The sequence below is a fragment of the Serinus canaria genome, chromosome 21 (assembly GCF_022539315.1).
Source record: "Serinus canaria isolate serCan28SL12 chromosome 21, serCan2020, whole genome shotgun sequence".
Taxonomy (NCBI): Eukaryota; Metazoa; Chordata; class Aves; order Passeriformes; family Fringillidae; genus Serinus; species Serinus canaria.
The window spans coordinates 1,575,803-1,594,059 of record NC_066334.1 but is presented as its reverse complement, the minus strand read 5'-3'; the positions used below and the strand labels follow the sequence as shown (position 1 = coordinate 1,594,059).

Here is an 18,257-nt window from a genome sequence, read left to right as displayed (position 1 = left end):
TGTGCTGCATTTCCCCACGCGAGGGGACAGCATCCCAAATATTCCCCTAAATATCCTAAATTAATCCTAAATAAAAAGTCCTAAATATCCTCCATTGGTGGATCTGCGTTCCCAGCAGGGACGAGCACAGGGATCGCTAAGTGCTGAGCCAGCCCGGAGGGGCCATTCCTGCTCTCCCTTTTCAGGGATATAAAAACATTTTCGGTGTTTAGGACAGGATCCTCCAGCTGGAGGGTCAGGGGACCCAGCCCCATCCCCTCCACAGCGGGAATTCCAGCCTTCCCGGGAATTTCAGCACCCCAGCCTGGGCAGGCGGACGCCTCGGCACTCAGGGATGCCAGGGATGGTGGAGAATCTGCCCCGGGGGTGTTCAGAGGCTCCTCCCCATCCCAAAATCTCGGGAAGAGGCTGGTGGGGATCGGCTGCTCCGTTGGGGTGAGGTTTGGGAAGTTGAGGACACCGGGAATGAATTCCTGAGCTCCCACCTCCCACTGGAGACCCTGGCAAGGCCCCCTCGCACCGCAGCCACCCACGGGCTGGGACCCGCACACCCCCCACATCCCCTGGGTTCATCCCTGGGGAGAATCGCAGCAGGGAGCGAGTCCCCGAGTGAAAACTGGAGCTTCCACCCACGCCCAGTTCAGCTCTTTCTTCCCCCGTTCTTCCCGCCTCTCTCGGGTGTTCCCCTGGGTCGGACCCCTCTGAGTTCCGCTCCCTTGGCAGCGATGCCATTCCCCAGGCTCCCGCCTTCCCCCTCACCGTGCTCCCACTTTTGTCGTCTTGGGGACAAGAATTCCCCGAAATCCTCGGAATTCAGGCCGGGAGCGGATCCACCCCAGCACCTTCCCGGGGGGAGAAGGCAGCCCTGCCGTGCCTCAGTTTCCCCACGGTGACTCTGATCCCTGCAGCATCCCTCAGGAATGACAACTCCCATCCCTTCCCATCCCGAATTTCTCCCTGCTTTTATTCCTTCCTTCACTCCTCTCCTCGTGCCCACAGCTGAACTCCAGCCCCGATTTCCCGCCCAGCTCCCGGATTTTCCCCTTCCCGACGCCCCCAGCTCCTTTCCCACCAGCTCCTCCTTCCCCGCCACTTCCACGGCGGCCTCCGAGAGACCCCACAAGCTCCGGGGCTCTTTCCCGTCAGCCCTCGTTAGGCAGCGCGCGGCAAACGAGGGCCGCTGAATTAATTAATCACTGAATTAATTAATCACTGAATCAGCTGCTGAATCCGTCACCCGGCCGTGCCGCGGAGCAGCTGCTCGGCATCAGCCCAAAGGGCTCCCGGCTGCTGCTCCCTCCCTTTTCCGGGAGCACCGAGGGGGATGAGGAGCCTTCGCTGGGCACAACAACTTTTTTCTTTTCCCCCTTTTTTCATTGCGTGACCCTTTTTAAAGCACCACAGAGAGAAGCAGCTCCCCGAGGATGTTTTTCCTGCCTTTGCGCCCTTCCCCGAGCCTCTCTCTCTGTTTCCCGGGCCAACAGAGCCGGCCCCGGGCTGCACCTTTCCCTGGAGCCCAGCCCATCCCAAACATTCGCGGCTCCTCCGGAAGCCTCCAGCCAGCTCTGCCCGCTCAAAGTCACCTTGTCCCAGCTCGCCGCGCTCCGGCCTCTCCCGGCAAATCATTAATCGGCTCCTCGGCATTCCCGCATGGAAAAATGCCCCAGCGGGTGCCCCCGGCCTGGCACTCGGACATGCAGCTGCCCGGGAAGCTGCTCCTGTCGGCGGCCGCGCTGCTGCTCCTGTCCCTGGCCTTCAGGTTTTATAGGAACCGCTCGCCTCCCCCGGGAAAAATCCCGCCGGGAGAGCAGCGAGAAAACCGGGATGGGGATGGGGATGGGGCCCTGAGGAAGAGGAGCAGGAGGGATGGGTGGGACAAGTCTGGGAATGGCCCCGGGATGCGGCACGCGGCTCTCGGCGGGGAGCAGAGCTTTCCAAGGAATGAGGAGGAGGAAGGAGAGGAGGTGGATTCGGAGCTGATTCCCAGGAAAGCTCCGCTCGGTCCGGCCAGGATGGAAAGGGAGTTGGGAAGGAAACTGGGATGGAAGTTGGGAATTAAATCAGAAGGTGAGGCGGGGGTTGAGCTGGGGAGTGATCCCGGGAGCAGGACGGGAAGCGAGCTGGGAAAAGAGCCGGGAAGCAGGCTGGGAATCAAGCCGGGAAACAATCCAGGAAGAAAGCCAGGAAGTGAGCCAGGAAGCAAATTGATAACGAAGCCAGGAAATGAGTCGGGAAGTGAGCAGACAAGAGAGCTGGGACACAAGCTGGGAAATAAACTGGGAATTGAGTCAGGAATCGAGCTGGGAAATGAACCGGGAAGCAAGCTGGATAGTAAGGCAGGAATTGAAGTGGGAACTGAGCTGGGAAGTGAACCGGGAAACAAGCTGGGAAGTGAGCTGGGAAGGAAGGCAGAAATTTTGCTGGGAAGTGAGCCGGGAATTTGTCTGGGAAGAGATCTTGGAAGCAAGGCGGGAGTGGAGGTGGGAAGTGAGCCGGGGATGTCGTTGGGAAGCGATCTGGGCTCTCACGACCCCGGGGCCGTGGCCGGAGGCCGGGACAGCCCCGCAGGGAAGGACGCATCTGCCCCGAGCTCCCGGCGTTCCCCAGGGATTCCCGACGCTCGGACAGAGGGGGATGGATGCGCCCAGAGCACGGAGCAGGATCCGGCTGGAGCAGGGAGGAGCAGAGAGAACAGCACGGGGACAGTCCGGACCCTCAGCGTCACCTCCAGCCTGGGACTGCTGCTGACGGCGAGCGAGGCGGGCTCGGACACCTCCTACTGCTTCTCCTCCGTGGCCAAGATCCAGGTGGAGGAGAACTTCATCCCGGAGCGCCGGGACAAGGACAGGGACAGCTCGCCCAGGCCTGGCCTGCGGGGCAAAGTCTACGACTACTTCGTGCAGTCCACCTCCGAGTCGGTGTCCAGGCGGACGTCCCTGCCCTTCGTCCCTGCGGGGACATCTCAGTGTCACGGGGAGCAGGGCCAGGCAGAGCCGTGGAGCCCCGGAACCCAGGGGGAGAATCCAGCTTTGGAAACTCCTGATCCCGACCCCTCCTCAGCTCCACAGGAGGGCACGGAGAGCCCCCCCGAGCCACCTTCTCCCGACAGGAAGAGCAGCACCCCGGGGATCTCCCCCCAGCTCCCGCTGCCCGGTGGGGTTCCAGCTGCGGGTCCTGAGCCGTGCCAGGTGTCACCGCCCGGCCAGGTGCACCTGGGGAACTGCTCCGAGGTTCTGCGCGCGGCCAAGGCGCAGCAGCTGCGGGCCCTGCAGGACGCCGCGCTCCAGGTGATGAGCGACCACCTCCTGCAGGTGCTGCGCTCCCCGGCCATCTACGGCCGCCTCAACGCCGGCGAGCGGGAGCTGCTCCCGGCGCTCCGGAGCCGCGGGCGGCCGCGCCTGGTGGTGGCCGATGTCCCCCCGGCCGAGCCCGGCCACCGCCGCGGCCGCCTCTGCTACTACGACGAGGACGGGGACCGCTGGTGCCAGCTGTGCCAGCTGCCGGCCGAGGTGGCCGGGCGGGGCTGTGCCGTGTGCTCCATGTTCAATTACCTGTTCGTGGTGCCCGGCTGGGAGGGCGCGGGCCCGGAGCGGAGCCCCTCGCGCCGCGTGCTCTGCTACGACCCCCTGGGCGACAGCTGGCGCGACATCTGTCCCCTGCGCCAGGCGCGGCCACATTGCCAGCTGGTGGCCCTGGACGGCCACCTCTACGCCATCGGGGGCGAGTGCTTGGCCACCATGGAGCGCTACGACCCCCGGCGCGACCGCTGGGCCTTCGCCGCCGCCCTGCCCCGGGACACCTTCGCCGTGGCCCACGCGGCCACCGCTTGCGACGGGGACATTTACGTCACCGGGGGCACCCTGCGCTCGCTGCTGCTGCGCTACGACACCCGCGGGGACAGCTGGGCCGCCAGCCCGGCCGTCGGCGACAAGGACAGGACGGCCGAGCTGGTGAGCGCCCACGGGTTCCTGTACCGCTTCCAGCTGCGGCGCGGCGTGGGCGGCACCGAGGTGGCCGTGTCGCGGTGCAGCGCCAGCGCCAGGCTGTGGTACCGCTGTGGCAGCCACCCCCTGCCCGAGCCGGCCGGGCTGCGCTGCGCCGCCCTGGGCGGCCTCGTCCACTGCCTGGGCCGCGGCTTCCATCTCCGCTTCCTGGCCGACCCCGTCTCGCCGCGCTTCGGGGCCAAGGAGCTGCGGCCCTTCCCGGCGCCCCACGGGAGCCTCCTGCCCTCGGTCCTGGTGCTGCCCGAGGGGGGCACGGAGCCACCGCGGCCCTGAGGGGTCCCCAGGGAGCGGTGGCAGCCGGAGAAGGAGCGCCCAGGCCGAGCTGTGCAACCCCTTCATGGACCCGACTTATTCCCACACCCTGGGGTGTAGGAAGGGACCAAACCCTTGGATCCGGCCTCTTCCCATTCCCTGGCATGGAGAAAGGGATCAGATCCTTGGATCCGGCCTCTTCCCCACCCCAGGATGCAGGAAGGGATCAAACCCTTGGATCTGACCTCTTCCCTCACCCCAGGCTGGAGGAAGGGATCAAACGCTTGGATCCAGCCTCTCCCCATTCCCTGGCATGGAGAAAGGGATCAAGCCCTTGGATCTGACCTCTTTCCCCAGCCCGGGATGCAGGAAGAGACCAAACCCTTGGATCTGACCTCTTCCCCAACCCAGGATGCAGGAAGAGACCAAACCCTTGGATCCGGCCTCTTTCCTCACCCCAGGCAGGAGGAAGGGATCAGACCCTCGGGCGCTGCCGGGAATCGCAGCCCGGAGGAGGCTCCAGGAAGCGCCGGGAGGAGCTGGGCGGACTCGTTTGCTCAGGGGAGGTTCAACCGGGCCGTGTTTGTTTGGGCGGCAGCAAATCCCGGATCTCCGCGGGCTCCAGCTGTCCGGGCACCCTTCGGGACCTGATTTAGACCTGACTCAGGCTCCGGGTGGGGAACATTGACCCGGACACGGATGGGGAGTGGTTCAGGGTGGAGGTCGCCAAAGCTCCGCCAGCGTCACTGGGACGCCTCACCCACCCTGGGAAGAGTTTGGGGCTGGCCTCGTTTGGGGCTGGCCTCGTTATCTCTGATCTCTTATCTCGTTATTTCTCACCTCCTCCTCGGAGCGCTGTCTGTGTTTAATCTCTGTGTAAAGCGGCGCTCGGGGTTTAGGCACAGCTGGGCCTAAATTAAAGCGAACATTCGGTGAAACGAACCCCGCGCCTCGTTTTAAGCCGAGCCTAATTGGAGGCAGGAGCGCGCTGCATGTTCGACATGGCTAATTAGGCACGGCCGGCAGCCCCGGGGAGGCGAACAGGGAGCAGCGCTCCAGCATCCCCTTTTCCCAGATTTTCCCAGCTCAGACACTCCCTCATCCACCTTTCCCAGCTTTTCTGGGAGCAGATGCTCTCTCATCCCCTTTTCCCAGTTTTTTTTGGGAGCAGACTCTCTCTCATCCCCCTTTCCCAGGTTTTCCCAGCTCAGACACTCCCTCATCCCCATTTCCCAGCTCAGACATTCCCTCATCCCCTTTTCCCAGCATTTCCCGGCTCACACACTCCCTCATCCCCTTTTCCCAGCTTTTTCAGGAAATCACTGCTTGTCCCACAATTCCAGAGGGGCTGGGGAAAAGGTCCTGAATTCCCCCCCAGTTTCACCTCCCACTGCCCCAGGCTGCTCCAGCCCGGCCTGGGACACTTCCAGGGATGGGGATTCCAGGAGGGATGGGGCTTCCAGGTTTTTTTGGGAATTTCGCGCTGCTCGGGGCGGTTTAGGAGAGCCTGGCTTAACGTTCTCTCCCAAAGCGCTCCCGGAGGATTCCAGGAACTGCTCGGAGCCTCTGGACCGAGGGCAGGGAACTTTGGGAAGCTGCGTTAATTAATGAGCCTGGGGCAGCGGTAATTAATTAACCCGGGGCTTTGTTAATTAACAAACCTGCCCAGGCTGCTTCTGCTGGTGGGGGTGGGTGAGGGACCCCTCCTCGTCATGGGAAATGCAGGAATCTCTTGGAGCAGGAGGATTTTTTTGGGATTCACAGAATTTCCCAGCTGAAATATCCCAAAAAAAGAGACTCTGGGATGTGGGAGTGGCAATTCCGGCCCGGCAGCAGCGGAATGATCCCTCTGGGATGGACCCGGGGTAAGGACAGGGATGAGGGAGGGGGAAAATAAAGGGAAAAGGACAAATCCAAACCCACGCTCAGACCTGGAGGTTTTGCTCCCAAATCCCGAAGGTTTGGTTCTTTCCCCACTCCCAAATCCCGAAGGTTTGGTTCATTCTCTCCCAAATCCCAACGGTTTGGTTCTTTCCCCACTCCCAAATCCCAAAGTTTTGGTTCATTCTCTCCCAAATCCTGAAGGTTTGGTCCTTTCCTCACTCCCAAATTCCTAAGGTTTGGTTCATTCGCTCCCGAATCCCGAAGGTTTGGTTGGTTCCCAGCTCCTAAATCCCGAAGGTTTGATCCCTTGTCCAACTCCAGCCTCCTTCTCCCACCCCGGGGCCATTCCAGAGGGATCATCCCACTGCTGCCGGGCTGGAATTCCCACCTCGCTCATCCCAGAGTCTCTTTTTTTTGGGGATGTTTCAACCCAGAAATTCCATGAATCCCAAAACCTTCTTATTTTTCCCATCATTATTTAACTCCTTGCTCCTCTCGCTCGTGCTCCCCCACATTCCTGCTTTTCCCACGGCGAATTCCCGGAGTTGGAGCTTTCCAGCCCCTCGGAGCGTGCGTCCCCATCCCAAATCCCGATTTTTGCCCTTTCCCTGTGACCGCTGCAGAGGAGAGCTCCCGGCGGGTGGGAACGGCCCTGGAGCCCTTCCAGAGGACATCGGGTTGTTTTCCATCCCAGGAAAGCTTTCCCAGATCCCGCCTTTCTCCCGGTGCGTTTCGAGTTTCACCTTCTCTTTAACCCCTTCCTGCCCGCCGGTCCCGCATTCCCGGGGGATCAGCGCCAAGGACGGGGCGCGGGCAGCGCTCCCTCCCCCGCTCCTGCACTCTCCAAGATTAATTTTGGGAAGCATTTGGGAGATTAAAAACGCCCGGGGACATCCTGGCCTTGTCCTGCCGGGAAGGACACACAGGCCGGGAGTGTGTGGGAATGACTTCGGGATGAGGGAGAGGGAAAATAAAGGGAAAAGGAAAATCCAAACCCACACCCGGACCAGGACGTTTCGTTCCCTGCTTTCAAATCCCAAAGGTTTTGTTGGTTCCCTGCTCCCAAATCCCAAAGGTTTGATTCCTTCTTTCCCAAATCCCAAAGGTTTGGATCGTTTCCTGATCCCAAATCCCAAAGGTTTGGTTCCTTCTCTCCCAAATCCCTAAGGTTTGGATTAATCCCTGATCCCAAATCCAGGAGGTTTGATTAGTTCCTTGCTCCCAGATCCCAAAGCTTTGGTTCATTCCCTGCTCCCAAATCCCAAAAGTTTGGTTGGTTTCCTGCTCCCAAATCCCAAAAGTTTGATTAGTTCCCTGTTCCCAAACCCAGCGCAGGGAGGCGCCTCTGGAAGTCTGCTAAGTCCGGACAGTTTGGTTCATTCCCTGCACCCAGATCCCAAAGGTTTGGTTGGTTCCCTGATCCCAAATCCCAAAGGTTTGGATCGATCCCTGATCCTAAATCCCAAAGGCTTGGTTCACTCTGTGCTCTTCAATCCTGAAGATTTGATTCACTCCCCGATCCCAAATCCCAGAATTTTGGTCCTTTCCCTGCTCTCAAATCCCGAAGGTTTGGTTCATTCCCTGTTCCCAAACCCAGCACAGGGAGGAGCCTCTGGAAGTCTCCCAGATCCTGGAGGTTTGGTTCTTTCCCTGCTCCCAAATCCCAAAGGTTTGGTTCATTCCCTGACCCCAAATCCCAAAGGTTTGGTCCTTCCTTTTCATTGGGATGTCCTGGATTTTCATGGAAAGGTTGGAAAAGCTGCCACAATTTCCAGGGAAAAGGGTTGGGAATGACGTGGTGTATCCCAATAAACTCCACACCTTCCCCATGGATCTTTCTGGAAGTATCCAAGGATGAACAACCAGAGGTCACCGTGGATCCATGGATGGGAACAGGGAGAGTTCCTGGATCCAACAGGGACAGAAGCTGGGACTCCTGAAAATCCGGGAATCCCTGGAATTGCAAGGACTCTCCAACAGCAGAGACTCCTGAAAATCTGGGAATCCCTGGAATTGTTGGGGGTCTGCAGCTGCAACTCCAGAAATTCTGGGAACGGCTGGAATTCAGGGAGCTCTCCCTGTTCCCACCCCCGGATCCAGGGAGTGAGCGGGAGAAGTTCATTCCGGGACAATTTTGGCAGCTCCAGCAGAATTCCCGGCACACCCCAGGAGGCATCCAGAGCCGCCTCAGCATTCCCATCATTTCTGCTTCCCAGCTTTTCCCCAGTCCTGCTTCCTCAGCTCCTTCCCTTCCGCTCTGTTTTCCCTGGATTTGCTCCCGGGAAGCGTCAGCAGAGCCGGGCTCGGGGAACGGAAGAAAAGCTGAGCTGGCTCCGAGGGCTCCGCCGGAATTCCAGGGGGAGCTGGGGCTCTGGAAAAGCTCTGGAAAAGGGCTGGGAGAGGTCAGGGATCCCCAGGCACTGCTGGATCCCCCTCACCCACTCCTGGAGCTCCATCCCAGAGCCGGAGCCGGAGCCGTCCCTGGGATCGTTATCCCTGATCCCAAATCCTGCTGGAATGGCAGCGGGATGGGAATGGGATGAGGTGTTCCTGAAGGATCAAGGAATATCCCAAAGGATCACGGGATAACCAAAATTTGACCCCCAGGGATCAAATCCTGCTCAGACATCCCAAAATTCCACGTTTCCAAACTGTCCCAGGGCTCTGGAAGCCTTGGGAATGTTCCCATTCCGTGGGGAGACGGATCAGCTCCGAACCCTCTGGAAGGAGAAATTTTTCCAGAAATCCAACCTGAATCTGCAGGTGCCACCAGAATCCAGGGAATTTGGGAATTTCCATTTCCATCCTTCAGGAATTCCAGAACTGCACAGGGACCGGGAATGGTCCAATCCAGAGAAATTCCTAGAATAACACCTGGAATCCCGAGCCAGCAGGGAGAGGGGATTGTCCCAGGCTGTGCCCCCCGAGGGATCCCAAGAGATTCCCAAGAGATCCCAAGGGGACAGAGCTGGGAACAGGGACAGGGCCCTGCCCGGAGGGGGGAAATTGGGATTGGGATTTCCAGGGAGTTTTCTCCTGGAGATCTCCAGCCCCCTGGGATGGGATCCATAAAAATCCACAATTCCCTAAATTCCCACGCCATTCCAGCTGCATCCACGTGGGATTCCCACCCCAATCCCATTCCCACAGCATTCCCACACCATTCCAGCTGCATCCATGTGGGATTCCCACCCCAATCATCTCCATGGGATTGGAGCCTCTCCATGGGTTTTTGAGGAGCATTTCCATGGATTAGGGGTCTGTCTTCCTTTTTTGGGGATATTTCCATGGGTTTTGGGATCTGTCCTGATTTTTGAGGAGAATTTCCTGCACCGGGATGAGACTTCCAGGGTTTTGCTTCCCTAAAGCAGCGTGGCACTGGAAATCCCAATCCTGGAGAAATTCCATAAAAATCCACCCAGGCCGAGGTGTTCTTACTGAATTCCAGGGGTTTTTTGCACACTGGGAATTTTGGAGCTGGAGAATGAGGATGGAATTTTGGAATTTTCCTTTCCTGGGGGATCCAGATTTTCCAGGCCCGCTGGAGAAGGGGATGAAGAATCCCAGGAATTTCCTGAAGATCATAAGGACCCTAAAACAGAATTTGGGATTATCTCGATCCCAAATTCTGTTTTAGGGTCCTTATGATCTTCAGGAAAATTCATTGATTTTGGGATTTCAATGGAGGATTTTCCCTAAAATGGGAAAAATCCGGGAATGAGGAGAGGAGAAAAAAATCCAGGAGAGCAGAAATCCGGAGGAATTTTAAAATTCGGAATTTTTCAATGGAAGCTGAGCCCAACGGAGCCTCAAAATTCCCAAATCCTCAAAATTCCCAAATCCTCAAAATTCCCTTTTCCCGAGCTTTTCCCCGGGGCGCTGCTGCCATCTAGGGGCTCTCGGTTGAAAACATGGAAAAACGGAATTTATTCCCGGTTTCCCAGCATTATTCCCAATTTTTTTTTTCCTTTGGCTTTTCCAGCGGTTTTTTTCCTGCTTTGTTTGCAGCTTCAGGGATCTTCCCGGAATTTTTATTCCTAGATTACACCCAGGGTTTTCCCAGGAGTTTTCATCCCAGCAAAGATCATGTTTTATCCCTGGGAAAAAGTCCTGGCAAAGACTTGGATGCTTCCCAGAAAAAACTTGGAAGGCACAAAACATCTTCGGGGCTCAGCTGGGATGTCAAATTCCCAAAACTGGCAGGAATCTGGGAATTCCCAGCTCCTCATCCCAGCAAATCCTTCATTCCCACATGGACAGGGAGCAGGATCCTCATTCCTCCCATTTCCATAGGGAAAGGCTGAAAATTCCATAATTTTGGAGGGTTTTTTTCCCAATTTCTGCCCCTTCTCCCTCTCAGCCGCCCAAAAGCGTTTTGGGAATGAGGGAACATCCAGGGAAAAGTGGGAATTCCCCTCCTGCTCCTCCTTGGGATCCACCCAGATGCCATTTTCCCAAAATGTTTTTATTCCCAGGCATCCTGGATTCCTTTAATTCCCGGTGCTCCTCATCCTAACAGGACAAAGCAGGCACGGAAAAAAATTCCATGGCTTTGAAATCGAGGAATGGGAATTCCCAGGGAAAAGGGAGTTTAAGGAATGAACAAGGAGCAGCCAAAGAAATGGGAATTCAAAGGAATTCCTGGAATTTTTAAGGAAAAATGGGATTTATTCCTGATTTTCCCAGAGGTTTTCCACTGAGCTTCCCCTGGGTCCATCTGGGCTCATCCTGAGGAATCCCAGCATGAGGATCCTGCTGGATCCCTCGGGGAGCAGCTCCGTGCCCAGGGAATGCCAAAGGGGGAGGGAAAAGCAGGAATTCCAGCAGCCTTGGGAAAAATCACCTTGGAAAGAAGAACATTGGGATTCCTGAATTTCCCTGAGACCACACTTGGGGATATTGGAATTTTAGGGATTTATCCAGGCTGTGCCGGGTTTCTTCTCTGTGGGAAGGGCTCAGTGCAGGATTCATCCCAAATTCCTGCAGGACAGGGAGAAGAAAGCATAAGGGGAAGGTGGGAATTCCAGCCAATTTGTGATTTCTGGGAATTCCAGAAATCTGGGATCAGGGCAGTTTTTACAGCCTGGAGAAACCAAAGGAATCTTTTCCCATGGGATCATTTCTCCTGGGGTTCCCTTGGGATCTGTATCCAGCTCTGACCCCCTGGAAAACCCTGGGGTGTGAGGGAATCCCAAATTCCCAGCCCCAGGCATTCCCTGGGCTTCCAGGGGGAGGATGATCCCTAAGAAACCCAACCCTTCCCACCCCTCAATTCCAGTGGAAATGATCCCAATTCCAGTGGAAATTATCCAAGTCTTGATGAAAATAATCCCAATTCCAATGAAGTTATCCCAGTTCCAATGGAAATGGTCCCTATTAACTCAGATTCCCAGTTTTCCTAGCCCTGAGCTTCCCAGCTCCTGGCCTGGGTGCTCATCTGGAATATTCCTCAGCACAATCCTGGAATTATTTGGACTGGAAGGGCTCTAAATCCAATCCCGTTCCCTCTCTTCCCATGGGGGGATTCCAGGAAAGGATATTCCATATACATTCCAGGAACATCCATCCCCCAGCCATTTCCACCACTGAATTCCAATGGAAATTATCCCAGTTCCAATGGAATGATCCCAATTCCAACGGGAATTACCCCAATTCCAATGGAATGATGCCAGTTCCAATGGAAATTACCCCAGTTCCAATGGAATGATCCCAGTTCCAATGGGAATTACCCCAATTCCAATGGAATGATCCCAGTTCCAATGGGAATTACCCCAGTTCCAATGGAATTATCCTGATTAACTCAGATTCCCTGTTTTTCCAGCCCTGAACTTCCAGATCCTGGTGCAGGCAGGGATTTGGGATCACTTGGAATGAAGGGATTGTCCCGATGTCCTCCAGAGCCAGATCCAGTCCCACATTTCAGGGCAGGTGGAGATTTGGGATCACCTGGAATGAACACATGGGATTGTCCAGGATGAAGCTGTGGGATTGTCCTGGTCTCCTCCAGAGCCAGATCCAGCCCCAGATCCTGGTCCAGGCAGGGATTTGGGATCCCTGGAATCCCTGGAATGAACACTTGGGATGACCCCGGTGTCCTGCACAGCAGATCCAGCCCCACCTCCCAGTGCAGGCAGGGATTTGGGATCACCTGGAATGGAGGCCTGGCATTGTCCAGGATGAAGGTGTGGGATTTTCCTGAGGTCCTTCAAAGAGGAATCCAGTCCCACATCCCGAGGGGAGATACAGGTGGAGATTTGGGATCACCTGGAATGGAGGTGTGGGATGGTCCCGGTGTCCTCCACAGCCAGATCCAGCCCCAGAACCTGGTTGAGGCAGAGATTTGGGATCACCTGGAATGAAGGGATTGGATTGTCCAGGATGAAGGTGCAGGGTTGTCCTGGTCTCCTCCAGAGCCAGATCCAGCCCCAGATCCTGGTCCAGGCAGGGATTTGGGATCCCTGGAATCCCTGGAATGAAGGGATTGGATGGTCCCGGTGTCCTGCACAGCAGATCCAGCCCCACCTCCCAGTGCAGGCAGGGATTTGGGATCACCTGGAAGGAACACATGGAATTGTCCGGGTATCCTCCATAGCCAGATCCAGCCATGGAGGTGGAGACTCGGGATCACTTGGAATGAAGGGATAGTCCCAGTCTCCTCCAAAGACAGATCCAGTCCCACATTTCAGGGCAGGTGGAGATTTGGGATCACCTGGAACAAAGGCCTGGCATTGTCCAGGATGAAGTTGTGGGATTGTCCCGATCTCCTCCAAAGCCAGATTCAGCCCCAGATCCTGGTTCAGAGATTTGGGATCACCTGGAATGAAGGTGTGGGATTGTCCCGTTTTCCTCCACACCAGATCCAGCCCCACATCCAGGGACAGATTCCCATGGAGTCCAGGACCTCCAACATCTTTCCCCAGGGTGTCTCCATGGCTCTTTGCTGGGATCTGGGGATCAAACCCCGGGAAGGCCGAGGGAGCTCATCCCACAGCTCCTCCCCATCCCGGCCCTGCGGATTTGGGTCCTTCCCAGTCCCAGGACAATTCCTTCCTTGGCAGAGGGGGCCCCTCCAGCGGGTCCTTCCCAATCCCAGCTCCCCCTGCTCCAGGCTCCTTGGACCCTGCTGGATGCTCAGGTCTCGCTTGGAGCTCCCTGGAATTCCCCATCCTTGACATCCAGGATTTTTATCCCCAGAGGGGCTGGGAGGAGCTGGGGGCTCCTGCAGGTCCCCAGATGAGGCCGGTGGAAGGGCTCAGGATTCCATGGAATTCTCCTGTCTCATCCAGGGCTCTGGGAAGGAGGATCCGAGGTTCCAGTGCTGCTTGTTCCATCCAGTCCAGCATTCCCAAGTGTCCAGGGGCACTGGAACCTCCTCAGAGGAGTTTTGGAAATGTCATTTTAATAGAAAATATAATTTTATAGAAAATGTCATTGAAAGAGAATAACCTTTTATAGAGGAAATAAAATTTTATATAAAACATCCATCCATGGATCCCTCATCCGTTATCCTGGAAAAGGAGGGATGGATGGAGTTGGGATGGATGGATGGATGGATGGGTGGATGGATGGATGGATGGATGGATGGATAGATCCATAGATGGATGGATCCATGGATGGATCCATGGATCACGGAGAAAAGCAGGGACTCTTTTCCCGAACCTTCCCTACCGAATCCACACGGTGGCAGCAGGGATCTGCCGATGGAATGCCGAGCGGTGCCGCGCTGCTCATCCCAAAAAAAACCCGGGATGGGGGCCGAGGAACAGCTCCATGGAGGGGATTCAGAGATCCCCGGAGAGATCCCAAGGGAATTCCGCTCACAGGGAGAGAGGGAGGGAAACGCCCCTGAGCTGTGTCCAGGCTGTGTCCGATCACATCGGTCCCAGGACACGCTGATCCCTCCGGAGCCGGGGATTCCTGCAGGAACTGCGGGAATTCCCCCTCAGGTGGCACTGTGGGACAGGGAAAAGGATCCCGGAATGGTTCAGGTTGGGTTGGTGGCACTTTCGAGCCCATCCCATTCCATGGCCAGACACCTTCCCGGGTGCCTCCAGCCCCATCCAGCCCAGCCTGGGACATTCCAGGGATCCAGGGGCAGCCACGGCTTTCTGGGAAGCTGTGTCAGGGCCTCTCCTCCTTCCTGGGCAGGAATTTCTTCCCAAATTCCACTCAATTACCCTCTTTCAGTCTCACCCACTCCTGCTCCTTCTGACACTCCACTTCCCACCGAACATTCCCTCTCCAGCTTCCCTGGAGCCCCTCCAGATGCTGGAAGTTGCTCCAAGTTCTCCACATCCCTCCCTCCATCAATCTATCCATCCCTCATCCATCCATCCATGGATTCCATCCATGGATTCCATCCATGGATTCCATCCATCCATCCATCCATCCATCCATCCATCCATCCATCCATCCCTCCAAGCTGCTCCAATCACTTCAGCATCTCCATGGCCTCCCAACAGTTCCTTGCTGGAGCAGAGAATTCCAGGTGGAATCTCAGGAGAGATCCCATCCCTTCCCTTCCCTTCCCTTCCCTTCCCTTCCCTTCCCTTCCCTTCCCTTCCCTTCCCTTCCCTTCCCTTCCCTTCCCTTCCCTTCCCTTCCCTTCCCTTCCCGTCCCGTCCCTTCCCTTCCCGGCCCTTCCCTGCCCTTCCCTGCCCTTCCCTTCCCTTCCCTTCCCTTCCCTTCCCTCCCTTCCCTTCCCTTCCCTGCCCTTCCTTCCCTGTCCCTTCCCTTCCCTTCCCTTCCCTGCCCGGCCCTTCCCTTCCCTTCCCTCCCTTCCTTCCCTTCCTTCCCTCCCTGCCCTTCCCTTCCCAAACCTTCCCAAACCTTCCCAAACCTTCCCTTCCCAAACCTTCCCTTCCCAAACCTTCCCTTCCCAAACCTTCCCTTCCCTTCCCAAACCTTCCCTTCCCAAACCTTCCCTTCCCTTCCCAAACCTTCCCAAACCTTCCCAAACCTTCCCAAACCTTCCCTTCCCAAACCTTCCCTTCCCAAACCTTCCCTTCCCAAACCTTCCCTTCCCAAACCTTCCCTTCCCAAACCTTCCCTTCCCTTCCCAAACCTTCCCTTCCCAAACCTTCCCTTCCCAAACCTTCCCTTCCCAAACCTTCCCAAACCTTCCCTTCCCAAACCTTCCCTTCCCTTCCCAAACCTTCCCTTCCCTTCCCAAACCTTCCCTTCCCTTCCCAAACCTTCCCTTCCCTTCCCAAACCTTCCCAAACCTTCCCAAACCTTCCCAAACCTTCCCAAACCTTCCCAAACCTTCCCAAACCTTCCCTTCCCAAACCTTCCCAAACCTTCCCTTCCCAAACCTTCCCTTCCCAAACCTTCCCTGCTGCCCTCATTCCTCGGAATGCAGCTGGACACGGATTTCGGGCTGGGACTGCTGGGATGAGGATGATGGCAGAGAGGGATGGGATCCACAAAAATCCCATTAAAATTCCCTAAATTCTTATTCCTGGTCAAAACCCCTGGAATTTGGGGGGGTTTCCTCATGGAAAAATCCCTTTATTTCCCCATTTAATTCTGTACGACCCCAAAGGTTTGAGGGCTTTAGTCAAATATTAATAAAATACTAAAAAATACTTTAGTGGGACTATAAAATCAGTAATAATTAATGTAAAGAAATAGTAATATAAATAAAAAATACTAATTTAGTGTGGACATTAAAATAATTCCCATTGGAGCCTCAATCCCACAGTTAAAGGCATCCGGAATTATTTCATTTTTCCTGTGTTTTGATTGTTTTATGAATTTATTTGTGTGATTTAGAGCTGACAATATTATTATTATTATTATTATTATTATTATTATATTATTATTATTATTATTATTATTATTATATTCTTATTATTATTATTATTATTATTATTATTACTATTATTTATGAGTTAATTCTTGATATTTTTTATTTAATCAATATTTGTGTGATGTATTATTGATAATCCCTGATTTAATCATTATTTGTATGAGTTTATTACTGATCATTCCCGATTTTCATCACTATTGTGTGGATTTATATTGATAATCCCTGATTTCCATCAATATTTAGATGAGTTTATTATTGAAAATCCCCGATTGAATCAATATTTGTGAGAGTTTATTATCGATAGTTTCTGATTTAATCAATATTTGTGTGATTTATTATTGATAATCCCCGATTGAATCAATATTTGTGAGAGTTTATTATTGATAATTGATTTCCATAAGTGATGTTGATTTCCATCCATATTTGGTGAGTTTATTATTGATAATCCCAGATTTTGATCCATATTTGATGGGTTTATTATTGATCATTCCTGATTTCTATCAATACTTAATGGGTCTATTGATATTTCCTGATTTCTGTCAATCTGAGTGAGTTTCTAACTGATAATTTCTGATTTTGATCAATATTTGGGATCACTGAGTTGGTCCTGCTGAGGTTTTTAACCTCCATCCTCCTGCTGCAATTTCTTGGTGGGATTTAGGCCTGGCTTTACCCCTAACCTTTGTTAGACCCGGGATCCATAATTATCAATAATTATCAATAATTATCGATAATTATCAATAATTAACAATAATTATCACAAAAACTTCTTGGGTTTCCAGTGGGATTTAGGCCTGGCTTTACCCCTAACCTTGGTCAGACCAGGGATCCATATTTATCAATATTTATCAATATTTATCAATATTTATCAATATTTATCAATATTTATCAATATTTATCATTAAATTTCTTGGGTTTCCAGTGGGATTTAGGCCTGGCTTTACCTCTAACCTTGGTCAGACCTGGAATCAATCATCATCAATCATCATCAATCATCATCAATCATCATCAATCATCATCAATCATCAGCCCCAGCAAGGGAGGGATATTCCATCTGGGAATGCTTTCCCCATTCCCCATCCTGCTCCCTGGGCCATCCCAGCCCCAGGTGAGCCCGAAATTCCGAGGGAGAAGGAGAAGGAAGCTCCAGAATTCCCGTTTATTCTGCTCGGCACAGAGAAGGGAAGGAGGGAATTCCGGTGGGAAAGAGCAGAATCCAGAGGGGGAATGAATTCCCTTGGGGTTCAGATGGGGGGAATGGCTCGGGATGCACAGAGGGAGGAATTTTCCACCTGGGAGTTGAACTGGGAATGGAATTGTGCTGCTAATTCAGCCCAACAAACGGAGATCCAGCGGATCCTGAGATCCCGAGAAAAGCCAGACTCGGGGAGATGCTCCCCAAAAAGCAGGACTGGCCCCAATCCCAGGGAAATTCTCCTCAAAATGCAGAACAGATCCTAAAAACCATGGGAATGCTGCCCAAAAACCCACAGAGATGCTCCCAAAATTCAGGACAGACCCCAGTCCCATGGAGAAGTCCCCAAAAAGCAGGACACATCCCAAACCCATGGAAGTGCTCCAAAAAAGCAGGACAGATCCAAAAGCCCATGGAGAAGTCCCCCAGAAAAGGAGGACAGACCTCAATCCCATGGAAGTGCTCCCAAAACACAGAATAGGACCCAATCCCAAGGAAATTCTCCTCAAAAAACAGCACAGACCCCAAACTCATGGAAATGCTGCCCAAAAATCTGAACAGGCCCCAAACCCATGGACATGTCCCCAAAAAGCAGGACAGACCCCAAATCCCATGGAATTTCTCCTCAAAAACAGGACAGATCCAAAAGCCCACGGAGATGTCCCCCAAAATTCAGGACAGACCCCAGTCCCATGGAAGTGCTTCCCAAAAACCCACAGAGATGATCCCAAAATTCAGGACATGCCCCAGTCCCATGGAGATGTCCCCAAAAAGCAAGACACATCCCAAACCCATGGAAGTGCTCCCAAAAAACAGAATAGGACCCAATCCCAAGGAAATTCTCCTCAAAAAGCAGCACAGACCCCAAACTCACGGAAATGCTGCCCAAAAACCCACAGAGATGATCCCAAAATTCAGGACAGACTCCAATCCCATGGAGATGTCTCCCAGAAAAGGAGGACAGACCCCAATCCCATGGAAGTGCTCTCAAAGAGCAGAATAGGACCCAGTCCTGAGGAAATTCTCCTCAAAAATTGACACAGATCCAAATCCCAGGGAAATGCTTCCCAAAACCCCACAGAGATGCTCCCAAAGTTCAGGACAGGCTCCA

General features: G+C 54.3%; 1 protein-coding gene across 1 annotated transcript; it reads left to right on the top strand.

The window, feature by feature from the left end:
• Positions 1–1,658: 1,658 nt before the first annotated feature.
• On the top strand, positions 1,659–4,277 carry KLHDC7A (kelch domain containing 7A). Its single transcript, XM_050982730.1, has 2 exons — positions 1,659–2,391; positions 2,476–4,277. The coding sequence occupies exons 1-2, from the start codon at positions 1,659–1,661 to the stop codon at positions 4,275–4,277; spliced, it is 2,535 nt and encodes an 844-aa protein (XP_050838687.1).
• The last annotated feature ends 13,980 nt before the right edge of the window (positions 4,278–18,257 follow it).